We start from the raw sequence: 27,625 nt of genomic DNA on the forward strand, positions 1-27,625 counted from the left end.
TCTAACAAATACAACTATGTGCATTTCATAGTTGGGCAAGGATTACTTTATCTGAGGCCAAAAAAAAAAAAAAAAAAAATTAAGAGGCATTTGTGTAAACCAGAAGGATTTATGGGTTTCTAACATTTCTTCTTGGCTGCTGTCTTCTGAAGAGATAAGTTCTAGTTTCAAAGAGAGAACAGAGGATCAAGAAATCTCACTAACAATTTACCACAATCCCAGGTTTGTTAAGTTGGCATATGGACATCTCTTCTTTATAAGGATGCCAAATCTTGATGCTATCATTACATGCAATAAAAAGTGAATGGCATGATGGAGGAAAGATGGCGGCGAATGGAGTGCATCACCCCCGTGTACCGCCTCACTGCACGGGTGAATGACGAGTTAGAACGGCCAAAAGCTATCTTGTTAGGAACTTCCAGCAAAATTGGGGTGCACCGAAACCTAGAGGAAGGATTTCCATCGCCCGAGGATCGGTTACTGGGGCTCAACTGTGAGAGATCTGTCCACCCAGAGATACAAGCTGTTTATTCAGCGGCCCGCTCCACTGCTAGAGACTGCGGCGTGCCGGAAATGGTGTCCCTAGAAATGGCGAGCTAGCAATGCAGAGAAACGGCGCTGCAGATTCTGTAGGCTCCTGCCAGCTGTGCCCTCACTGTGCTCCGGGCTGAGTTCTGGGTTTGAGACGGGGAAGGAAGCGGTCCAGTTCTGTCTTCCACACCGGTCAGCCCACCGAGGAAGCCAGCGGCCACCATCTTGGAGAGCTGACATCACCATCGCCAGTTTTAGACAGATTGCAGCTCATTCAGCAATAGAACAGGTCTGTGACATTTATACCATCTCCCAAACAGCGGGGAAATCACATGAAATCTCTCCCCGGCTTTCCGGGGGCGTGATTAACAGAGTGAGCATGAATAGAGGCGTGGGGGAAAGGTAAAGGCACCTGACCTCCAACTCCCCCCTCCCACCAGCGGCGAAAACAAAACCTATCTCGCCAGCTCTCGGAGGAGGGGCTAGAGGAGGGAATCAAAACAATAAGGTGCCAGTTCCCAAAAGCCGTGCTCCACGTCCAGGAAACTGCAGGTCCAGAGTGTAGCTTGAACTGCTGAGAGGTATCACACTGGGAAAGGCCTGTCTGACAGGAGAAGCCAGGGGACTAGAAACCAGGAATAAACCTAAGCTAACAGGTTTTGAGAGACACCAGGAGCGGGAGGAGGGAGCAGCCTCCCAGGGATTGTTTCCTACAGCAAAATCTTGGCCCAGAAGGCACAGCACCACCTACTGGAAGCGAAGAAAATAGAAGCCTAACAGTGTCCCTTTTTTCTTTTAATTTTTTTTTTTTTTTAAATTTTAATTTTTTTTCTTTTCTATAATTATACTATTATTTTTTAAATGTAATTGTTATTTTACTGCATTTTATTATTATTTTTTTATTATCATTTCCTTTTCTTTTCTATTCTTTTCTCTTTCTTTCCTCTCTCCCTCTCTCTTTCTTGGTTTGCTTCCTTACCTTTTCCCCATCTTTCCTCTTAAGCATGACCACCCAGATTATGTACAACTTACTAAATGCAAATAGATGAATACTATGAATCGGTCCATAGTCCGCCTAAGTCCTTAACTACACCCAAGTACTCCTGTCTATTCTCTTGTTAATATCCGCCTGCATTTGAGCAACCCCCCAAAGAAGATAACATATACTAACCTCCATGCCATCCAAGCGCCCGACCTCAACATAACATCCTAAGTTCAAACCTCAATTCTATACATGCCATCAAATTCTGTAGGCCTTTTAATGAAACTAATGAATTTACCTTAAATCACAATTAAATCCAACATCTCTAAACATTGTCTCCCAACACAAAGGAAAGATATTGGAATTATAAAAACCAAAACAAATTTAAAGAAGAAAACAGAAACACAGCAGTTAAACAGAGTTGGAAAGTAACGTGAGCACCATGAAAAAACAAGGGAAAAAAGGATTACAAACAATGCAGGACAACTTAAATTCACAGGAGAACCTAGAGGCATCAGAAAAATGGACAGAGAAAGAACTCAAGGCATACCTAACTCAGATGGAACGGAATCTTAGAGAAGACATTAGACAGCATGTCCAAACAATGAAAGTATACTTTGAAAACGAATTAAATAGGTGAATTCAAATGGCAAAGAACGAGCTCTACCAGGAGATAGAGATTTTAAAAAAAATCAAACAGTAATCCTAGAAATGCAGGAAACCATAAACCAAATTAAAAACTCAAACGAGAATATTACAAATAGACTAGATCAAATAGAAGTCAGAACATCAGATAATGAAGACAAAGTGTATCAACTTGAAAAGAATATAGTCAACACAGAAAGGATGCTAAGAAATCACCAGCAATCTATCCAAGAGATATGAGATGTCATAAAAAAACCAAACTTGAGAGTCATCGGGATAGAAGAAGGTATAGAGGTTCAAACCAAAGGAATGAACAATCTATTGAATGAAATAATCCTAGAAAACTTCCCAGATATGAAAGATGGAATGGATTGCCAAATCCTGGAAGCCTACAGGACCCCAAACATACAAAACCGTAATAGACCAACTCCAAGACACATAATTATGAAGATATCCAACATACAGAACAAGGAGAGAATATTAAAAGCTGCGAGAGAAAGAAGACAGATTACATTCAGGGGTAAACCAATTAGGTTAATGGCTGATTTTTCATCACAGACGTTGAAAGCAAGAAGATCCTGGAACAACGTATTTCAAACGCTGAAAAATAATGGATTCCAACCAAGAATACCGTATCCAGCAAAATTAAGCTTCAGATTTGACAATGAAATTAAAATATTTCACGATAAACAAAAGTTAAAAGAATTCGCAGCCAGAAAACCAGCACTGCAAGGCATTTTGAGCAAAACACTACAAGAAGAGGAATTGAAAAAATAGCACCCAAAACTAACATTGGGAGGTAACTCAGTAAAGGGAAGAAAAAAAAAATAACCAAAAAGGAAAAATGAGCCATATTAAAATAAATAAATAAATAAGCATGACTGGAAGTACAAACAATATATCAATAGTAACCTTAATGGCTTAAATTCACCAATCAAGAGACAAAGGCTAGTAACCTGGATTAAAAAAACAAATCCAACAATATGCTGCCTTCAGGAGACTCATATGATAGGAAAAGACATACACAGGTTGAAAGTGAAAGATTGGGAAAAATCATACCACTCACATGGTCCTCGGAAGCAAGCAGGAGTGGCCATACTCATATCGAATAAAATCAACTTCAAACCTAAGTTAATCAAAAGGGATAAAGAAGGACACTATATACTGTTAAAAGGAACCATCCACCAACAAGACATAACAATTACCAATATGTATGCAACAAATAATGGTGCTGCAACGTTCATAAAACAAACTTTCCTCAAGTTAAAGAGTCAAATAGACCACAACACAATAATTATCGGTGACTTCAACACACCGCTCTCTCCATTGGACAGATCCACCAGACAAAAGCTGAATAAAGAAACTATAGAACTCAATAACACAATCAATAACCTAAACTTAACCGACATATATAGAATATATCAACCATTATCAAGTAGATACACGTTCTTCTCAGCAGCAAATGGATCCTTCTCAAAGATAGACCATATATTATGCCATAGGGCAACTCTTAGTAAATATAAAGGTGTGGATATAATACCATGCATCTTATCTGATCATAATGGAATGAAACTGGAAATCAATGATAAAAGAAGGAAGGAAAAATCCTGCATCACCTGGAAAATGAAAAATATGTTACTGAATGATCAATGGGTTACAGAAGACATAAAGGAGGAAATCAAAAAATTCTTAGAGATAAATGAAAATACAGACACAAAATATTGGAATCTATGGGACACAATGAAAGCAGTTTTAAGAGGGAAATTCATTGCCTGGAGTTCATTCCTCAATAAAACAAAAAACCAACAAATAAATGAACTCACACTTCATCTCAAAACCCTAGAAAAGGAAGAGCAAAACAACAGCAAATGTAGTAGAAGGCAAGAAATAATTAAAATCAGATCGGAAATCAACAAAATTGAAACAAAAAAAAAAAGCCATTGAAAAAATTGATAAAACTAAAAGTTGGTTCTTCTAAAAAATAAATAAGATCGACAGACCCTTAGCAATGCTAACGAAGAGAAGAAGAGAGAGAACTCAAATTACCAACATACGGGATGAAAAAGGCAATATCACAACGGACACTACAGAAATACAGAAGATAATTAGAAATTAGATTGAAACCCTATATTCCAATAAAATAGAAGATAGTGAAGATATCGATAAATTTCTTAAGTCATATGATTTGCCCAGATTGAGTCAGGAAGGTACACACAATTTAAACAGACCAATAACAAAGGAGGAAATAGAAGAAGCCATCAAAAGACTACCAACCAAGAAAAGCCCTGGACTGGATGGATATGCAGTGGAGTTTTACAAAACCTTCAAAGAAGAATTAATACCAATACTTTTCAAGTTATTTCAAGAAATAGAAAAAGAAGGAGATCTTCCAAATTCATTCTATGAGGCCAACATCACCCTGATCCTGAAACCAGACAAGGACACTTCAAAGAAAGAAAACTACAGACCAATATCTCTAATGAACATAGATGCAAAAATCCTCAATAAACTCCTGGCGAATCAAATACAAAAGCATATCAAAAAAATTGTGCACCATGATCAAGTAGGATTCATCCCTGGGATGCAAGGCTGGTTCAATATACGGAAATCAATAAATTTTATTCACCACATCAATACACTTAATGATAAGAACCACACGATCATCTCGATAGATGCAGAAAAAGCATTCGACAAAGTACAACATCCCTTTATGTTCAAAACACTAGAAAAACTAGGGATAACAGGAACTTACCTCAATATTGTAAAACTATATATGCTAAGCCTCAGGCTATCATTATTCTGAATGGAGAAAAACTGAAGGCATTCCCTCTAAAATCTGGAACAAGACAGGGATGCCCTCTCTCACCGCTTCTATTCAATTTAGTTCTTAAAATACTAGCCAGAGCAATTAGACAGACAAAAGAAATTAAAGGCATAAAAATAGGAAAAGAAGAACTTAAATTATCACTATTTGCAGAAGACATGATTCTATACCTAGAAGACCCAAAAGGGTCTACAAAGAAACGACTAGAATTAATAAATGAATTCAGCAAAGTGGCAGGATATAAAATCAACACACATAAATCAAAGGCATTCCTGTATATCAGCGACAAATCTTCTGAAATGGAAATGAGGACAACCACCCCATTCACAATATCCTCAAAAAAAATAAAATACTTGGGAACCAACCTAACAAAAGAGGTGAAAGATCTATACAATGAAAACTACATAACCCTAAAGAGAAAAATAGAAGAAGACCTTAGAAGATGGAAAAATATACCCTGTTCATGGATAGGAAGAACTAACATCATCAAAATGGCGATATTACCCAAAGTTCTCTATAGGTTTAATGCAATGCCAATCAAAATCCTAAGGGCATTTCTTGTAGAAATAGATAAAGCAATTATGAAATTCATATGGAAAAACAAAAGACCCAAAATAGCAAAAGCAATTATAAGCAGGAAGTGTGAGTCAGGCGGTATAGCGATACCAGATTTCAAACTATACTACAGAGCAATAGTAACAAAAACAGCATGGTACTGGTACCAAAACAGGCGGGTAGACCAATGGTACAGAATAGAGGACACAGAGACCAATCCACAAAATTACAACTTTCTTATATTTGATAAAGGGGCTAAAAGCATGCAATGGAGGAAGGATAGTATCTTCAACAAATGGTGCTGGGAAAACTGGAAATCCATATGCAACAAAATGAAACTGAATCCCTTTCTCTTGCCATGCACAAAAGTTAACTCAAAATGGATCAAAGAGCTTGATATCAAATCAGAGACTCTGCCTGATAGAAGAAAAAGTTGGCTCCGATCTACATATTGTTGGGCGGGCTCCAAATTCCTTAATAGGACGCCCATAGCACAAGAGTTAATAACTATAATCAACAAATGGGACTTACTCAAACTAAGAAGTTTTTTCTCAGCAAGAGAAACAATAAGAGAGGTAAATAGGGAGCCTACATCCTGGGAACCAATTTTTTACTCCTCACACTTCATACAGAGCCCTAATATCAAGAGTATACAAAGAACTCAAAAAATTAAACAATAAGAAAACAAATAACCCAATCAACAAATGGGCCAAAGACCTGAACAGACACTTCTCAGAGGAGGACATACAATCAATCAACAAGTACATGAAAAAATGCTCACCATCTCTAGCAGTCAGAGAAATGCAAATCAAAACCACCCTAAGATACCATCTCACTCCAGTAAGATTGGCAGCCATTATGAAGTCAAACAGCAACAAATGCTGGTGAGGATGTGGGGAAAAGGATACTCTTGTACATTGCTGGTGGGACTGCAAATTGGTGCGGCCAATTTGGAAAGCAGTATGGAGATTCCTGGGAAAGCTGGGAATGGAACCACCATTTGACCCAGCTATTGCCCTTCTCGGACTATTCCCTAAAGACTTTAAAAGAGCGTACTACAGGGATACTGCCACATTGATGTTCACAGCAGCACAATTCACAATAGCTAGACTGTGGAACCAACCCAGATGCCCTTTAATAGATGAATGGATTAAAAAAAAGTGGCATTTATACACAATGGAGTATTATGCAGCACTAAAAAATGACAAAATCATGGAATTTGCAGGGAAATGGATGGCATTAGAGAAGATTATGCTAAGTGAAGCTAGCCAATCTCTAAAAAACAAATGCCAAATGTCTTCTTTGATATAATGAGAGCAACTAAGAACAGAGCAGGGAGGAAGAGCAGGAGGAAAAGGTTAACATTAAACAGAGACATGAGGTGGGAGGGAAAGGGAGAGAAAAGGGAAATTGCATGGAAATGGAAGGAGACCCTCATTGTTATACAAAATTACATATAAGAGGTTGCGAGGGGAATGGAAAAAAAACAAGGAGAGAAATTAATTACAATAGATGGGGTAGAGAGAAAAGATGGGAGGGGAGGGGGGATAATAGAGGATAGGAAAGGTAGCAGAATACAACAGTCACTAATATGGCATCATGTAAAAATGTGGATGTGTAACCGATGTGATTCTGCAATCTGTATTTGGGGTAAAAAATGGGAGTTCATAACCCACTTGAATCTAATGTATGAAATATGATATGTCAAGAGCTTTGTAATGTTTTGAACAACCAATAAAAAAATATAATAAAAAAAAGTGAATGGCATGCATCTGCAAACCCCAACAAACTGGAAACTCCATGAGGGCAGGAATTGTGCTTTAATTATCATTGAAAACTCTTACTTTTTGTTATCTCAAGTCAGACACTGAGATGAAGACTTGATCCCAGATAGTTGATGCCAAGAGACACATGTGACACTTGAGGAAAGTTGAGATAGGGAAGAAGAAAAGGTAAAAATGGGTTCATAAATATGTTGCCATTTGTGGGCAACTGGAGCTCAGTCCTGTTGGGGGGTCCTCATCCTCTTATTAATTATATATATAAAACACCTCAGAATTACCTCTTGAGGTATGGGAAGCTGAAGTTTTTACCCACTAATTCCCATCCCTCATTGGATAAGGAATTCCCTTGGACATGAAAACCCTGGTAGCTTCAGGTATCCTTCTCAGGGGATAATGAAACTTTGATAGCCATGGACAGAGGTCTCAGCAGAGAAGTGTGGGACTTGGGTGCTTGTTATATACTTTTTGAATTTCCTATAAAGGTCATGTGTTTTTATTACTAACAAAACAAAACACTGAAAGAAAACACTCCCTTCTCTCAACCACAAAGCCTTCTTTATTTTGAGTCTCAACTAAATGACTAAAGTGTTGATCCTTTAACATAAATGGTCTTTTATCACATCTGCTCTTCCAACACATCATATCATTCAGCTTAAACTTAACTCTTCACTACAACAAACATTTCTGAAGGAAAAAGTGATGGCGACATCTCTGAAATGCTCACTTTCCAGTGTGTTTCTTCCTATTGATGGAGCACCCTCTCTCTCCAAGGAGAAATCTGAAAACTCTAACAAAGTATTTGTTGTAATCTGTCATTCACTTTATTTTACATTTACAAACAGTCTTTATAAGAATAAGAAGAAAAAAAGTTTTTCCAAAAAGTGTACAAGTACTTTCCAGAATTTGCATATATTGTATTCTACCAGTTTATTTGTAAGATTGTTGGAATATATAACACATTTTCTAACAAAATAATGTTTAAAAATAGTTTATTTTGTTTTTTTTTCTTTATTTGGATTAACTCTCCAAACTTAGTATAGTTTAATTGCATTATTTACTTTGGTGCCCAAAATATACTTTGAGCCACATATTTGTATCAGGCACAAATTTAAGTGTTAGGGTTATAACCATTACTGTTGAATGCCCCCTCTAGTGTAAGCTTGGCCCACCTCTGAGTCTTCTGCACTCACCTTGCACATTAAGTACCCATGTGGATGATTTTAAATAAATGGAACTGCAAGCCGAAATTAGAACAAGACACAAAGAATTCAGACTCAAACATTGTTAGGTAGCTTTCCACAGTTTTCAATCCTTGCTCCAGTTTGTATCCATGAATCCCTAACTTCCAGCTACCATATATTTATGCTAAGCCACTCCCAAATTAAGGGCTTATTGAAACTATCTTTACTGTGGCACGGGGAGATAGTGGGAGCCTAATATATCTGATGTCTCAAAAATTTACCTTTTTCTTTTTTTTTTTTGATACCAGAGATTGAACCAGGGGTACTTAACCTCTGAATCACATACCCAGTTCTTTTTATATTTTATTTTGAGACAGGGTCTAGTTGAGTTGCTTAGCGCCTCACTAAGTTGCTGAGAGGCTGGCTTTGAACTCACAATCTTCCTTCCTCAGCCTCCAGAGCCACTGGGATTACAGGTGTGTGCCACCACACCCGGCTCAAAAATTATACCATTTCTTAGAGAAACAAACAGATATTTAATAGAAACCTTTATTTCTCAAGGATCAAGGGGTAACGAGTTCACCTGTGTATTTACTTTAGAGAAGAAACAGTGGTCTGAAACCACCTTTGGTATCTAAGATATGTCATCTGAATATCTTATATGGATGAGCTATATAATATCATATGAAGAAAACTGTTTTCTTTTTATGGGACTATGTACTCACCCCAAATTCCCATGAATATTGCAAAGAATACTGTAGATTCATTATCAAATAAATGGGACAACTGTAAAAATAACAATAACAACATCACAAAGACCAGTTAGTATCAATTGCAATATAAAAGGAGGGAAATTCCAAGTTTTTTGAACATACCACAAAGTCTACATACCTTTGAACTCAAGCAGGTACTATTTAGTCTCCAATAATCACATACTTGATCACAGAGTGGGCACATGATCAATTGACCTCCAATTTCAGGGTCACAGATGTCAGTACTACCCGGAGAACAGTAAAGTTATTTTGAAGGCAATGTTTTACAGTGAAAGTCTAAGCTACTATTATTAGAACAACTGTTTATATAGATTCTCACATAGAAGAGAAGGAGCAATGAAGTAGCATTTTCTGTAATGGGTCAAGTTATATTTTGAGGAGAAAAATTTTTAAAGCACATCATTAAAAACATTTTCAAGAAAGCATCTGGTGAAGGGCAGCTGCTGTGTTTGGGTCCTCTTTGGAAATATCAGTTAACTGAGAGCATAGGGAAATATTTTGGACAAATGCCAGGGAAATAACAATATTTGTTTCATTTAACATAAGAAATATTTTCTCTGAGGAGCTCAGCTCTACTTACCTGGTTTGGTTAGAATCCATTAATAATATCCCATAAATAAGACAAGCTAAGCCAACTACAGCTGCAATTAGAAGCATTTCAGTGTAAAATCCCAAGAAAACAAAATAGATACCAATTTTTTCTCCAAAATAGTCCCTGTGAAAAAGATTAAAAAGAAAAATCAGAAATTAGAAGAATGGTGTAGTCCGGGGAGCTTCGGTTTTTTATTCAGACAGACATGCATTCTAATTTTGGCCCCACTGTTTTCTAAATGTGTAATTTTGGTAAAGTTCCTTAACTCTCTAAACTTACTTTCCACATGATAAAAAACAGGAAAATCCCTATCCCATTCTATGTGAATACATGTAGGGATTAAAAGAAGTAGCACATAGGAGGAGTTGCTTGAATATAATATAAATTTAAATTTTATATAATAAGATAATTTGAAGAGCTTCTAAATTTTAGAGAAATCAAGCATTTTTTAAATAAACTACAAAGTACTCTGAAATGAAACCTCTAGCAATTAATCTGACACCTTAAAATCATACTCATAATCTGCATGGATTTTTGCTTTACCTAATTTCTGACACTGACAATGGTACTTGGAACATACTGTAGGTATATATGATCATCTTCCTCCTAGTTTGGATCTCTAATGGAGGAACATAGGTAACTGATCAAGGAATTTAAAAGGACTATTTAATAAAAATTCCACCAAGTATAGTAGTTCAGCTCTTCCTTTATAAAGGTTTAATATTGAGCATAAATATTCAGGTTTCAAAATCAAGTTTGTTTTCTTTTTTAACTGAGTCCTTCTTTAGGAATCTAACAGCATAGTTTTCTCTGATTCAGAAAACCAGGTTTCATTGTTGCTTCTTACCTGGTTATTCTCCTTCTTATTCATACAGAGACTAGCTCACCAAATTTGTATGCTTTTCAACAGCTTCCTAGACAGTTAGATGTGATTAGTTTTGATTTCAAGAGCATGTTTATGAAAGCACTTAAATTGCAGTTTTCATACATGCATCCAGGTCTGTAAAGGTTCAATAAACATCATTTCCCAATGAGAATTTCAAATGTATTTCTCATATTAAATATTAGTTTTATTGAACCTCTCATTTTTCAAAACTCTTTTCTAAATAGGCTTCTTTCTGTTTGTATAATCTTCCTTCATTCTTTTCCGTAATAATAAGCATTTTGTATTTTTTCTCATGGTTTATATATTTTAAAATTTTATTGGATATTTTTATTATACATGACAATAGAATTCATTTTTATATCTTCATAAAAGCATGGAATATAATTGCTTCTAATTTAGTTCCCTGTACATCCCCACCCCTTTTCCTTCCACCTGTTACACCCTTCCCTCTAATCTACTATTTTTCTGCTATTTATTTATAGTTTTTTTAAAAATTAATATCTTGTGGATGTACATGATGGTTTATTCACATATGTACATAGGGAAGTTAGGTCAGATATATTCTACTGTCTTTTCCTATCCCATCTGTCCTCTCTTCCCTTCATTCCCCTTTGTCTAATACTCTGGTCTTTCTTCTATTTCTTTTATGCCCATCTGCCCCATATTTGGGATTAGCTTCCACATATCAGAGAAAACATTCTTTGACTTTTTGGGACTGGCTTATTTCAGTCAGCATGGCAGACTCCAGTTTCATTTATTTACTGGTAAATGCTATTAAGTCATTCTTCTTTATGGCCAAGTAATATTCCATTGTGTATACATTTTAAATTTTTATTTTCCCTATTGTTTTACAAATCACCATGACATGAAATTTAACTATAACACCATACTTACTAATCTACCATTCATAACTTCCTTACAGTTACTCTCAACTAGGGTGAATGGACTTGCTTTCTCCCAGTATTTTACTGAAACATATAATAATTACTATAATACTATATAACAATAAAATCAGGAAAAAGTATATACTGTTTTATTTTGTGGAAGATCATTTTCACCATGTTTATTTTCCTTTGATGTTTTAACATTATAGAAGCAAAAATTTTAGGAGGTATAAGGTAATATTACTCCTATAGACATATAATTCCTCAGAAATTCAAAAGAAAACTAGATATTTCAACAACCTTATTTTTAAAAAATATTTTTATTAGTTATTAATGGACCTTTATTTATTTATTTGTTTATATGTGGTTTATATATTTGCCTCACAAATGCTAGGTGATCACTCGACCATTGAGCCACAACCATAGCCCTCAACAAACTTATTTTTAAAGGACAAACTGCTTTTATCTACCTTTCAGATTTCATGAATATTTTAAGGAGGAAAATAGTCAAGCACTTATTAGATAAAGTTATGAGAATTTATTGTATCTGGAAGTGTAGCAATTATTTTACTAAACTTTGAACTTAAGTTTAACAATAACTGATTAACACTTAAACTACTTTATAAGACATACCTTACATTTGTATTACAGTAAAAATACATAGATTATTGAAATAAAATTTAAGATGCTGCTTAACCTATCTTATTATTCACAACAGAAATAAATATAACAATATGAAACACTCTACAAAGTCTCAAATATACTGAGACTCCTTTCTTTTGAGCATTTCCTAGGAAAAATGTGCCATATATTTATATGCATATTATTTCTCAACCTGCTCATTTTATTTACTAAATGTTCAAATTGTCTCTGACCTTCTAATATCTAACAGCATCTGACAGAAGAGATTTAGTAATAATGGCTGTGCAATGATTATATGAAGTAATTAGTCTAATTTGGGGGAATGTACTGGGGAATGAACTCAGGGGCTTGACCACTGAGCCACATCCCCATTCCTATATTTCATTTAGAGACAGGGTCTCGCTTTGTTGCTTAGTGCCTTGCTTTTGCTGAGGCTGGCTTTGAACTCAAGATACTTCTGTCTCATCCTCCCAAACTGCTGGGATTACAGGCGTGCCACCATGGTGCCTGGTAGGATTAGTCTAATTTTGTAAATCCAAGGTGAAAAAATTAGTCTGAGGTAGTACAAAGAATTATGATAGAATCTGAGATAGATAGGATGTCAGGGAGAGACAAAAGGAGACCCTTGGTAGAGGGACCAAGATATGTGAGTATGATCAGCCACACCTGCCTCATTAGTTAGATGAATAAAACCTCCAGTGTATGCTTGTACCAGATTATCAATAATGAGAACAAATCAGTTTCAATGCCAGCAGATTCAAAGACCTACACAGAGTACCCATAAATGATTTATGACCAGACGGCTTTAACCAGGAAGAAACATTCTTAACCCTAAATATCAAATGATTGACATGGGATTTTTCACAAAAGCTTGTTAGGAAACCTGTACTTTTCTTCCCCAGAAAATCCCATGTAGAAAATCCTATGTATGTCATTTGTCTTCTCTAAAGAGGCAAGAGGAGTCTGCACCCTGCCTTTGGGGTGTGCATATCTTTGCTTTAATCAATCTTTCTTGTGCCCTGCTTTCAATGTGTTCCAATTTTTTTTTAGTGGTATAAGTCAAGAACCCTCCCAGGCCAATTTGTGGACATACTGCCCCTTGGACCTTTGTCCAATGACAAATTGACTAAAATAGAGTCCCAAAGAAAGAATGAACAAATGCAAACATCCACTCTAAAAGAATTCATTTTCATAGCAAATTCATTGACAAATGAGAAACTTAGCTATTATATTATCTTGGAACTATAATAGTTCATTATAGTCATTGCGCTTTAATAGATAGTAATATAACATTTTATTTCTAAACAGTGAGAAAAAATTTATAAAGTTGTTAAACTGGCAAGGAAAAAAGGCTGATAGAGCATATAAAATTGCAGTTTAATATGACAATGACAGAAATCTTGGTATTAAAATTTCCCCAATATATTATTTAATACAATAAAGTGATCATTGCCCTAGTGACAGAAAAATCACTTATAAATATTCAGATGCTGGAATTGTAATTTGGTATGGAGATAACATAAACTATGTGAAATGTAGGAATTTATATTCCTATATTCTGAATCTCTTTCTAGACACCACAGTCATCCTGACTTCTCTATTATTTTCTACGTTCAGTCACCCACTAGATCCCAGGAATACTGCCAAACACACACAAAAAAAGTTTTATAATCCATGGTCTCTCCTCTATTCTGTTTCCAGTGCCTTGGATAGGCTCTTCAATATTTATTGCCACAATCAACAGCTTCCTTACTTGCCTGCTTCAGTCTTTCTCCTCTTCTGGGTTTGCTCATTGCACCCCCAAACTATTATTTTATCCCAAAGATAAATCTTAACAGGATTTTTTCTTTTTTCTTTTTGTTTTTCAATCAAATCAAATTGAGTATGTTATGGTTTGAATCTTGAATTTTTTTTCTAAAAAAGATTGTTTGAAACTACTGTCCCCAATACAGCAAGTTTCGGAGGTAGGGCTTTTAGGAAAAGATTGGACCATGTGAGATACAACCTCATCAGTGGATTAGTCATTTAAATGGACCACTGAGTAGTAACTGTAGGCAGGTGGAAATGGCTGGAGGAAGTAGGACACTGGAGGGGCATGTTCTTCAAGATAATATGTCCTTGGTGCCTCTCTCTCTCTCTCTCTCTCTCTCTCTGTGTGTGTGTGTGTGTGTGTGTGTGCTTCCTGGCTGCCATGTTATGAGCAGCTTTCCTCCCCAGCCCTTCTGCCATGATTTCTGCTCTATCCCAAACTCTAATCAATGAAACAGGCAACCATGAAGTGATACCTCTGAATAGAAAGCAAACTTTTCCTCTTCAAACTTGTTTTTGTCACAGCAATGAAAAGCTGACTAACAGTATAATTCACATATGATAAATACACTTGGTTTAAATGCATAGTTCAAGAATTTCAAATTCAGGCTTTCATTTCATGTAATTACAATTCCAATCACATACACATCACTTCTATCAATTAAAAAGTTCCCTATAGCCCCTGAAGTTGACCCTTCCCTTACACCGAGTTCTGGAAAATGGTTATTCTAAAGTCAGTCCCTATTGCTGTGTCTTTTACATAATGATGTTTTTAAATGGAAACAGAGTATGTAGTTTTCAGTGGTTTGCCATGTTAATGCAACATCAGAGAAATGAAGATGTTGCATAAATTGTTTCTGTTTATTTCTGAGGGAAAATATCCACTGTATGAATGTATGATAATTTGTTTATACACTCATCGGTACATGGAGAGTTGTTTCCAGATTTTTATTATTAGAAGTTAGACTGTCATGAATATTCATATAATGATGCTTCTGTAGACATTTGCTTCATTTTCTCTGGTTATGCATAAGTGAAACTGCTGACTAACACAGAAACTATGCATTTATAAGAAACCTTCACACTGGTTTGTAAAGGTGCAGTACCATAATGTATTCCCACCAGCAGTGTTTGGGATTTCACATAGTGCTGCAGCCCTGCCAGTACTTCTTGTGAGTGTTTTTTTTTTAACTTTAGCTGATATAGGGAGTAAAAAGAGATATCTCAATAACATTTTAATTTTTATTCCCCCTATAAATGATAATATTGAGCTTTTATGTACTTATTAATCATCAGTAAACATGATTGTTTGGGGAAGTATCTGTTGCAATCTTTTGTCATTTAAAATTATTTTGCCTTATTAGTGAATTATAAGAGTTCCTTAAGTACTATAGGTAAGAGTCTTTTATTATGTCTATTGTAAAAGTTTTCTTCTATTGTCCTGTAATTTGTCTTTTGATTTTTGTGACCATCTTTTAAGGAGACTATATTTTTAATTTTGATTAAATCAAACATATCGTTTTCTTATAGTGTTTTGGTGTCTTATGTGAGTTTATGCCTAACACAAAGTCATATAGATTTTTCTCTATACTCTCTTGAAAACACTTTCAGGTTTTCTTTTTTTTTGTTTTTGCCAGGCATGGTGTCACATGCCTGTAATCCCAGAGGCTTGGGAGGCTGAGGCAGGAAGAATGCAAATTCAAAGCCAGTCTCAGCAATTTAGCAAGGTCCTAAAGCAACTCGGTGAGACCCTGTCTCAGAATAAAAAAATAAAAAGGTCTAGGGTTGTGGCTCAGGAGTTAGACACCCCTAGGTTCAATCCCTGGTACAAAAAACAAACAAACAAACAAACAAAAAACACTTTGTAGTTTTTGCTTTTACACTTAGTTCTATGGTCCGCTTCTGTTCAAGTTAATTTAAATCTTCTTATGGTAAAGTATCAAGATTTATGTTTTGGATACACATATCCATTTGTATCAGCATCATCCCCATTGAATTTTCAGGTAACTTTGTTGATAATAAATTAATCATATGAGTCTTTCTGAACTCTCCTTTTGCTAAAGGTTTCATTTGGAAATGACTCAAATAACAAAGAAAAATTGAAAGTACAATTCATAGAATGCTATGATTCTTTCATTGTAAGCATTTTGCTCCATATACATTTTCTCTCCCTCTTTTTATGGGTGTATATGATTGTCCACACATATATCTTTACCTGAACCATTTGAAAATAAGTTAAATACATTGTAGTCCTTTAACACTAATATTTCATTGTACATTCTTAAGAATGAAGATCCTTTCCATAACCACTGTGAGCAAATTCTAAGGATAATGGCTCTTTCCTGCAGTTGCTACTTCTGTGATAAGGCAGTATTTTTTCTGTTGCCTTTTCAGTTATCTACTAAACACCTTTACTCAGCTATTGGTACTGAGAATAAATTTTCTGCTAATTTTTTTTATTCTATTGTTGAAAATGAAACACTCTGCTTGCTATATATGGGAAATGATTAACAGGATGAAAAGTTTTATAATTATTGAATTTAAGATACACACTGTCATCCAAAGGAATATCTGAACTTCCTTCTAGTTGCAAAAGGAAATTAGCAGATGTTAACAAGATATTACAAATACACCAGCACTAATCGGAGACATAATGTGTCTACGGATCTAGGATTCTGAAAACCAACCCTGGGGAATACTTATTAAATGTCCACTTATGGTAGATATTTGAATAATGTTAGGTGAATAAAAACATTTCACAACTTTGTTTCTTAAAAAAATCCTACTAATATATTCTTCAATAGCAGATATTTCTGACAACACTGAATGCAACAGTAAAAAAATACAGGACAATCTAATGTTTTTCACTAGAAAAACTCACAAATGCCCTATAAAATGCATAAAAAGTTATTGCATACTGTTAAAAAGTATGAGACAGATCTTTGTATATCTACCAAAAAGGATATATTATTAAGTGGAGCAAAAGAAATTCTCAGCATCATAAAAATGATAAAAATGCCAAAAGATTATAACAGACACTTTAACAAAAATTGCTTATGGATAGCTAATCAGTACATCAAAAAATACCACAGGTGAAAATATATTTATGTATATTCTCTTATGCAGACACATAAAAATAGAACTAAATAGATATCACAAAGCAAGAGAAATTTGTTCTGTGGAGTTTGCCAGAAATGGAATTTCCACTTAAAATTTTTACATTTTTATTACTTAAATTTTTCATAAATGTGCTATTCTGTCACTTAAAAAATTAAATGATGATTTTTCAAAACTTAAAATAGTCATCCAAGAATGAGTCTGATTAATGATTGACAGAGTCACTGGCTATGTGAAAGTATCACAGTACAAGCATAAATTATATAAAAATACTGACTCTAGTGGCAGGGGCATCTGTAATCTGATTGTTCCTTTACTGATACCATAGCAGAGTCTCTCAATGGCCTGTGTACATGAAACATTGTTATCTTTCAACTTGAAAACCTGCAACCATATTGTTCTTGCTCAGTTAATAAAACTATCTGAAGACAGTTCAGGTTATTGAGCAAATGACTTACAGATCTCTAAGATCAATATACACACAAAAATCTACCTGTTACCTTCCTTCTATCTTCTAGATTCTCGTACTATAGAAGAAAATCTACACTAATATGCACTGAGAAGTAAGTGCTGGTCCCAATGCTAGAAAATACATGTGTCTATTTAATTATTAAATAAATCCAAAAGAAAGTACTTTTGTTATTTTTCTTCTACAGATGACCTTCTTAATAGCCAAGTGATTTGACCAACTTTATATAACTTTTAAGAGGCAGAACCTGATGATCTCATGGATTTTGGCAACAATATTCTGCTCCCAAATGAATTACTTGATGGTGAAAATTATGAGACGGAGAATATGTAAAATGTAATGGGTGAAAATGGTAGCAAAATGTAATAGCATAGTTTTCATTGTAAGATACTTACTTAATTAAATCTAAAGGCTGCTCCTTGTAAAAATAGGAAAAGCGTGCCCAATTCTGATAAAGTGTATACCTTTCATTGACAGTACTGGGAGATTCTGCTGGCTTCCAATATTGGCCCTATAAATATTCAAGAAGAAGAAACAAAAGACAAAGTAAAAGACAAGGAAAAAGTAAATGAATGCTTTTTTCCCCCACCCCCAGGAGGTTAAAGGACAAGACTAATACTCTATTTTAGTTTTATATTTATGTTTCATATTCCACTGATGTGAATTTAATTACTAAAATCCATCAAAATTCATACTACTAGTGCTAATAGTGATTATTTACTAAGTTTTTACACAGCTAACTAAAAATATGAGTTAAAATTTGAGACTTGGCCTCTGCTCAAACTGTTCCCTTCACCTAAAATGCCCTGCCTTCTCTATTCAAGTGTTCTTTACTCATCTCAGCTTAGAGATTCAATTGCTATGTAGCCAGCTCAGAATTAAGAGATAGGCCAATGTTTTTATTCTATAGCTAGAAGAATTAAACCCAAAGCAGAGTTAAGTGAATGATCTAAGTCACACTGCTATGCCAGGAAGAGATTCTTGTACAGTTCTCTTTGGTTATCACCAATAATCACTTGCCAACAAATGTAAATTATTGCAAATTTTAGCACTTAAGAGCCTCAGTATTATCTCATGTATGACTTCCCTACCCATTGTTAGATACTAAATAGCTTTGCTAAGATCTCTTCCTGGCTAGGCAAATAAAATACTGTGTACAAATTTAGCTGTGTAATACATTCTGTTCTACTATTTATGTAGACAACTGAACTACTGAGGACCACATTGAATGCACACTATGTTTAAAATTTAGCACATGTGAAAATATATATGATAGAGTGTAAAATTTTGTACTGTACATATTCCAACTTCTTTCTTCTGTAGATTTCTACTGAATTTTGAGAAATAAAATTAAAAAGAAAAGAAATAAGTAGCCTATATAGGAATCTTGTACAAATGATTCTGTAAAGCAGATAAGGGAAAATCCAGTATGTCAACTTGCATTCAGAAGTGAAGGTAAGAAAAGTACAATTAATTGGCTGTTAAGTTATAGGTATCTCTAAAGACAACTCCATATCACTGAATTTCCAATGAGCATGACACTTGCTTAAAAGCTAGATGTATAGATTCAATTTGTTGGTGGGTGAGGATGTTAGTTTGGCCTCATGACATGACATAGAAAGAAGAGAATTAATGCCCTAAAAGTGAACAAACAAAAGTACTCAAAAAACAATAAGCCTTTTGTGAAGAAAGACTGACATAGAATGTGTTCAAGAATGTTCCTTAATCTACTTTAGATTTCTCTACTTTACCAAATGCCTATGGCATTTAGAATCCATAATCTCCAAGGAATGATTTTGCCCTGGGGGAAAAATATTTGTTTTTTGGTGTGGTGTGTTGGGTGGGGAGGTCATTACAGGAGGGAAAAGGATGGTTGAGATCTCTAAAACTTAAGTTAGGTGCAAATGAATTGATATTCTTATTCAAGATGGTCATGCATTTTGGAAAATTCTATTTTATTCTTATAGGAAACATGAAAATTAATAAACTCATCAGTGTCAAACTAGAGTGGAGTGAATTCTCATAGTATTGATTAATACAGGATGACACAGAAGATTGAGGAAAGTTTTTTGCTTTGGGATTTTGGAAATTGTTGTAACAACACCACCTCCAGAAAATTGACAATGATTTATCTGCTACTTATTTCAGTGAAAATATTTGTTTCTTCTATATTGTCAAAGAATATGTTTCTTGCAAAGAGACTATCATCAAAAAGTCTTTAAGTACGGGAGATTAGAACTGGAATAAAAGAAAAGATCCAAGGGATGATCCCAAATTAAATTAAATGCACTATTGTCAGCAGATAGTGAAATGAATACACTGACTATCTAAATCAGTAGATTTCCCTCAGAAACCCCAGAAACTAGGGCTTGGTTGCCAGGCTGTTTTCAAGTTTGATTCAATGGGTACATCATGTAAAAAGTCACTTCCTTATGTAATCTATAAGTCTTAGTATTTTTTGATTTGCCAGTCCCAGAGAAGAATTCTTAATCTCAATTATTAGTCTGAATTGTTCTTATAGACTGAAACCTATAACTTGTAATGCAGTAGTGTACAACCTTTATTTCTAGGAACTGCCTAGTCTGTGAGCTTGGACTCCTGGTTGTGTTCCAATAATACCTAGGAGAATGTTTCCATGTAACAGAAACCTATTATGTATTTGATTAATGAATACATGAATGAATGTAATCTAAATCCATCAAGGCTTCAAAACTTTATGAGAAGCCAGGAATGGTAGCACACAAGTGCAATCTCAACTACTTAGAAGTCCAAGGCCACAGGATTACTAGTTAGAGGCCAGCCTGGTGAACTTAGATCCTGTCTCAAAATTAAAATTTTTAAAAAAGGGTTGGGGTTGTGGTAGAGTACTTGAGCATATGAATGGCCCTGAGTTCCATCTCAAGTGCTGTAAAAATAAAATAAAATAAAATAAAAGCTTTAAGAGAAAGACCTGATAAGTTCAGATAGAAATTTCCAAATATTATCTTCTAAAATGTTGACTAATCTGACTATTTTCAAAATGGGTTTTTAAAAATTCATATGCAAATGCAATTACTTTTAAAAAATGAACTTACATTGGAAACCTCAGCATCAAGAGGCATTGGCAAGGTGTTTCAGCATAGCTGGGGGAGTTCTCAAATTGAGGTCTTTGGGAATTTTCCCATCATGAATGAATTAGTCAAATTTTAAGAAAAAAGAAATCAAGTGGATGACTCTATCTCACAACAAAACAATTTTCAAATGTAAGAGGAAATTTCAAAGCCAAATCTGTACTTACATCATGGAGTGGGTAGGCAGATGAATAGGTATTAGAAGTTAGCAGTCTATCAATCCCAAACCTTTTCTTCCCATCTTCTACGCCAAAAGGACACCGTGAGAGAATATAATATACCTACAAGATAAATACAAAAAGACTCTAGCACATTTCATAACTTTTATACTTTCTACATTTTTCAATCACTATTTATTTAACAATGTCCATTTTGTCTAAATGTAGACACAGGCTGAGATTACAGAAAGAAGCCTCGCTTGGTTGTTTTGGGAGAAGATACAGGATGTGGGGTTATAAGGACTCTGCAGATATTTCAGCTCCTGGTTCTGAGAGTCCCCTACCCTTGCAGTGGGGTCATGGGTGGATTGATTATAATGTAGTTTGGTTCTTTTATCTCAAGCTCCTCCAGGAGTCTTTTGTGTAGAATTCCTAGGATAGTCAGGATTCCAGATGGGAGTCTTTTTAATATATATTTATTTTTTAGTTGTAGTTGGACACAATACCATTATTTTATTTATTTATTTATTTATTTCTATGTGGTGTTGATGGTAGAATCCAGGGCCTTGCATGTGTTAAGTGAGCACTCTACCACTGAGCCACAACCCCAGACCCAGATGGAGTCTTAATATCACCAACATTTCACTTGAAAAAATACAAAGTAGAATCAATATATAGCCAAGCTGTTTTGAATATTTCTTCACTTAATTACTATGATGATTTATGCTGGACCTTTACCTGTTATTATCTTGAGTTGAATTTATTGACTCAAGATTATCATAGGTCCACAACTTGCAACCACTTACATCTTTATATATATATTTTTTTCCTGTTTACACCTTGGGCCTTGGTTTCCCTTGCTATTGTATTTCTATCAATTCATTCTAATCTGCTTTTTGTCTTCAGGAACTTTTCATAACTTCTACTTTTATGATTGTTTAATTGGTCCTTCAGCACTATTTTAAATGCATTTCCCACTCTTTTCTTTTACATTTCATCATTCAAGGACTTGCTGATTGCAATGTGGTGTTTGTCCTTGAATCATCATTATCTAATGTGGTCCATTCATTTCAAGGGAAGTTTAATATTCCATCTTAATAAAGAAATCATAATTTATGCAAGGTAGTTTTAATTTTGATAAACAGTGTAATGAAACTATTTTATATACTTTGGATTATTTCCTTAAGACATAGTCACCAAAATAAGAAGTTTGTCTTGAGTGAAAAAATTTGCTTTACCAGATATTAAGATATATTACAAAGCAATGGTAATAAGTATAGTACTATTAAACAAGGAAAGCAGTATGGAGATTCCTTGGAAATCTGGGAATGGAACCACCATTTGACCTAGCTATCCCTCTCCTTGGTCTATACTCAAAAGACCTAAAAACAGTATACTACAGGGACACAGACCCATCAATGTTTATAGCAACACAATGCACAATAGCTAAACTGTGGAACCAACCTAGATGCCCTTCAATAGATGAATGGATAAAAAAGATGTGGCATATTTACACAATGGAATATTATTGCAGAATAAAAGAGAATAAAATCATGGCATTTGCAGGTAAATGGATGGAGTTAGAAAAGATAATGCTAAGTGAAGTTAGCCAATCCAAAAAACCAAATGCTGAATGTTTTTTTTTTTTTTTTTGATATAAGGAGGCTGATTCATAGGGGGATAGGGAGAGGAAATATGGGAAGAATAGACGAATTTTAGACAGAGTAGAGGGGTTGGAGGGTAAGGGAGGGGGCATGGGGCTAGAAATGATGGTGGAATGGGATGGACATTATTATCCAAAGTACCTATATGAAGACACAAATGGTGTGAATATACTTTGTATACAACCAGAGATATGAAAAATTGTGCTTTATATGTGTAATAAGAATTGTAATGCATTCTGCTGTCATATATAAATAAAAAAAGTTTTTCAAAGAAAGAAAAAATAAATAAAATAAAAATTTTAAAAAAAGATTATTCCAAGAGAGGGATGGCAACTATGACAATAGAAAGAATATTTTAACCAGGAAATCTTCAAACATCTGCAAGACCAGGCAGAATATACTTTTAAATTTTCTTTTACAAAGAAGTAAGCAAGGATTAGGGAGAGTTTCTCCTTGTGTTAGGGAGCAGCTGCAGCTGTTCTACATATTAATGTTGGCTCAGGTTTGGCTCTACTAGATATTTCCTGATAGAAATAAAAGAGCAGGGAACATCATAGGCCAAGGTTTTGGTTCCTGTGAGGATGAAAAGTTAAGTTCCTTTATGTGAATTAACAAGGTCTTTGTTCTGAGGGACCAATGGTGCCAAACAATTAAACTAACCCTTTATGAAACAAAGACTGAGAATCTGAAAGGACTGTGGCAGCTTTTGTTACTACAAAATATTGAAAGGGATAAATTGTGAGGGTAAGCCAAACTTCTAAAATAACTGAATTTTCCCTGGTCCCAGAAGGGAAATGCCTTACCTTCTTTATCTCTTCTTTTGTGATGAATATAAATCTTTATAAAGCTAAATAGGCATCTCCTCAGTTTTACAAACTAACAAAGTCTTTCTTAAGTTTCCTTGGAGCTATTTATTTTAAATATATACAGCAACAAACCTGATATCATTTTTTATCTCTGAGTTTCTGTGGAGGTTTAGCCTGGATACCTGATTCCAAGCTGTAACTACCACTTGACAGAAAGAAGTTTCATTTTTTTTCTTTTCATAAAAGCAATGCACTAGCATAGTCTGATGGTTCAATTTCCAGGTAAATTTAGGATAAAGCACTGGATAAATGGTGCTGTGGAATCAAACTGATGAGATGGTAGAGGTATCCCTGAGTATCAACTCAATCACATGAGGAAGAATGGCTTTTTCAGTGAGTTTGTTCCCAGAAAAAAAAAAAAAGTATAGGGGATTTCCTTAACTGTTCCTGCTTTCCAAGACTACAGAACTCTGGTAAATTCATTTTAAAAATAATAAAAAGATCAAAGGCACAGATTAGAGGCTAGAAGTAACCTATGAATTTGTGGTGTAAAAGAAATATGAAAGTTGTCAGAATCAAAATGGAGTCACTTGTGTTAACCCTAACAACAAACTCGAAATAAAACTGGTAGGTTACATAGGAAGGATTCTTCTTCATGATTGCCTGATATTGTCACAAAAGGCTATCAGAATCATTTCTCATTAGAAATTTGCCCTAGCCTCAATTTCTTTGAATATACTCATAGTTTAGAATTGAATACATATACCCAAATAAATATCTCATTGTTTGGAGAAGCTCTGATTATTTAAATGTAGGTTGACAGTGGATATTTGAGTCATGACAAAGGTAGCACTGTAAAACAGTATGAAAAGTTGAGTGTTTTCAGTAATTGTTACAAGTTAGCTGACCATAGACAACGGGGGAAAATCAATTACTATTTTCTGCCATGCACAAAAATTAATCCTAGGTAAAGAGTGATTCTCAGTGGGATAAGTGAAATAATACAGGCATGCCTCTGAGATATTGTACAACACAGATCAGACCACTGCAGTAAAGCTACACAATTTTTTTTAGTTTCCCAGTGCATATAAAAGTATCTTTATAGTGCACTATAATCTATTAGTTGCACAATATTAGTATCTCCAAAAATAGCAATTGCTATACCTTAATGAAAAATATTTAATTGCTAAAATATGTGAATAATAATATTGCATTCAGTTGAGTCGTAATCTCTTTCCTGGTGGAGGCAAGGGCATGTTTTTAATGAGAAAAATGAAGGGGATTACTTAAGATATTTTGAAACAATAATCCCTGGCCACTATGATTAATATCAAAAGTGGCTTCTGTCTGAAGTTGAACACACAGTTCTGGGCAAGCATATTTCCTTATAGATGTATATTTTTAATAAAGTTGTGGTGGCCTCTCTGCAAGTGTGTGATTTGGGGACTTTTTTACATCAATCTTCCAAATGACTTGTGTAATAGAACAAGAATAGTAGTTGTCCCTTCTGAAGAAGGGGAATATAATTTAATGTTGAATTAGTCTATATTGTCACTGTTTATATGGAACAAGAAACATAAAAAAAGAGTAACATTTGTGTCTGATAAAGATCCCATTTCATTCCCGTGTGTTCACTGTTTTTTTTTTCCCCAAACTTTTAATGGGACAAGTATTATTAAATTACAGTTTGCAGAGTGCTTTGCATATTTCCTTCAATTGATTTTCACTATAACACCAGTATAATCATTATCATTGTTTCAAGAAGTTCTCTTTATTTAGTTATCTTATTTCAAAGTGACAGAGTTATGAGTTGATACCAGGGCATCTGATTCCGTGTCTCATGCTTTCATGTCCTTAGTGGTTGCCTCTTAAGGTTTTTTTGCTGATTTTTAATATTGGTATAAAAAGGAAGAAAACTTTCAGTTTGTGAATTCATGTTTTCATACCAAAAATCCTAGGAATTACATTTTAATACTCCCTTCAATGAACCTTTAACTAGGAATAAAATGGAACTAAGCTTCTCCTCTGGTCAGGAAAAAAAAAAAAAAAGCACATCACCTCAAGGCATAGACCTTGAGATTTTTAGAAACCAGGTGGTTGAATTAGTATGCAACAATGTATAAGGGCAACACAAAACCTGAAATTTTCTTCTGAAGTCAAATAATAAGGATAATATCTAAAATTTGTTGAACATTTGACATGTGACATGTACTGTTCAAAACTTTTCATATCTTAGCTTCTTTAATTTTTAGAGTAATCTGTGAAGTGGATACTGTCCTAATTTAAACACAAAGAAACTGTGGCACAGAACCTTTAGTTTTTTAGGAGACAGGTTTTTAACGGGAAGCTTAAAAGATCCTAGTAGTACAAATGGAGAGGAAATATTGATTCAAAAGGCTGAAATTTAAATTGGGGGAGAAAATTCTGAGATTTCTCAAATTCTATCTCTATATAAATAAACTGAAACATTAAAATTTTACATGAAATGATCAATATTCCTCATACTATTCACTGATTTTATAAAACCAGACTTGAATATTATAAGAGCAATCTACAAAGATCATATAAAATCAAAGTCCTCTGGCTCTCAGTGAAGGGATTTGCTAGGATGGCATGGTTCTATTTTTATTACTATATCCACAGTGTCAATGACTCATTTTTTAAATGAAAAATTGAGAGGCGTGGAGGATAACAGGTTTAAGTGAGCCAAACAGATTTTCCAACCTGCCCAATACTGCCAAATGCTTATATCCTACACATAGTATTGTACATGCACAAATATAAAAGCACACATAGTCACACATGCCATAGTTGGAGAGATGTGCAAGATCTTTTCTACCTACAATTCTGTTTCTTGATGAGGATGGAAAGAAGGTTGCTTCATCTTCAATGAGGAAGAGCTCCTGCCGATGTCTGCTGAACTGGGCAGTGAAATATTCAGGGCGAGGAAACTTCACTTCCTGTGGGAGCCTCACAGGCCCGAGCATATAACGCAAAGGGCTGTTCTCAGTTCGGGGAATATCACTCTCCTTAACAGGCATTTTGATTCCCAAAACTTCTGCATAAGTAACTAGTACCTCCCAAGGTGCATGAATCTTGACAAAATAAGTTCTTCCATCTTCTGAGTCCTGAATAAAATAAAGGCAAAATCAGTAAGCTTACTGATCATTTGTTATTGAGCTGATTAAAGAAACAAAACTTAAAAAAAAATCAAAGATGTCAAAGCATTTTAATTTGTTGAAAAACTATAGCAAAATTTTTACAAAATTAATCTGAAAACAGATATAAAATACTTATACATTTATAAGTTTATGTTATATATGTATATACACATACACATGCGTGAGACAGAGACACAGAGAAAATGTTTTTTAAAATATATTACATGGCCCATCAACATGCAGCCCTAAATACACAGCCACACATGGTTATGAACAATTTCTGAATAAATCTTTTTTTCCTTGGTCCTGGGTATTGAACCCAGTGGACACTTTACCACTGAATCAAATCACCAGCCTTTTAAAAAAAATATTTATTTTTTAGGTGTAGTTGGACACAATACCTTTATTTTATTTATTTATTTTTTTATGTGGTGCCGAAGTTCGAACTCAGGGCCTCGCACAAGCTAGGAGAGCACTCTACTGCTGAGCCACAACCACAGCCCCTCACCAGGCTTTTGTTGCTGTTTTTTTCTTTTTTATTTAGGACAGAATCTCATTAGTTGCTTAAGGCCTAGCTAAATTGCTGAGGCTGGCTTTGAACTTGTGATTCTCCTGCTCAGCCTACTCCGTCACTGGGATTACAGGAATATACCACAGTACCCAGCTGAAATGGCTAGCTATAAACTCAGAATTCTGCTTAGTTTATATAAGGGATATATCCAAACTATAAGATGGTCTCACTCTTCTTATCCAGCTTTTGTATAAAGCCTACATGAAGATGGAAGAGCTTTAGATAATAAAGGTCCATCATATAGCAGAATAAATTACAGATGTGTGCTGTAATATACATTTTTAGCTAGTAAAAGTAGGAGAGAAATAAGAACTAAAGAATATTAAATTTAAAAAGCATTAGAAATATATAGACAGGGTGGGATCCTAAATGTGTCTTTAAAAACAATTTTAAAAGTGATTCCAGAAAAATGGTGAAAGACAGGGATTAAATATTAAAAACTTGGTATATTCATGAACAGTGCATCTTGACTTATGCTGTA

At 34.6% G+C, this 27,625-nt stretch overlaps 1 protein-coding gene across 3 annotated transcripts in view; it reads right to left on the reverse strand.

The window, feature by feature from the left end:
• The window catches only part of Ano5 (anoctamin 5), a 112,727-nt gene that overhangs the window by 36,555 nt on the left and 48,547 nt on the right, over nucleotides 1-27,625 (reverse strand). For all 3 annotated transcript variants that reach the window (XM_058576900.1, XM_046438269.2, XM_046438268.2), the window contains 6 exons: nucleotides 26,256-26,540; nucleotides 20,952-21,065; nucleotides 18,070-18,185; nucleotides 9,856-9,990; nucleotides 9,394-9,499; nucleotides 9,228-9,288 (listed from right to left, as the gene is read on the reverse strand). In XM_058576900.1, coding sequence (XP_058432883.1) covers nucleotides 9,228-9,288; nucleotides 9,394-9,499; nucleotides 9,856-9,990; nucleotides 18,070-18,185; nucleotides 20,952-21,065; nucleotides 26,256-26,540 — 817 coding nt within the window. The remainder of the gene's footprint in view (nucleotides 1-9,227; nucleotides 9,289-9,393; nucleotides 9,500-9,855; nucleotides 9,991-18,069; nucleotides 18,186-20,951; nucleotides 21,066-26,255; nucleotides 26,541-27,625) is intronic.

The sequence above is a fragment of the Marmota monax genome, unplaced genomic scaffold, assembly GCF_021218885.2.
Source record: "Marmota monax isolate L192 unplaced genomic scaffold, Marmota_monax_Labrador192_F-V1.1 WCK01_AAM20220418_F8-fsc00061, whole genome shotgun sequence".
NCBI lineage: Eukaryota > Metazoa > Chordata > Mammalia > Rodentia > Sciuridae > Marmota > Marmota monax.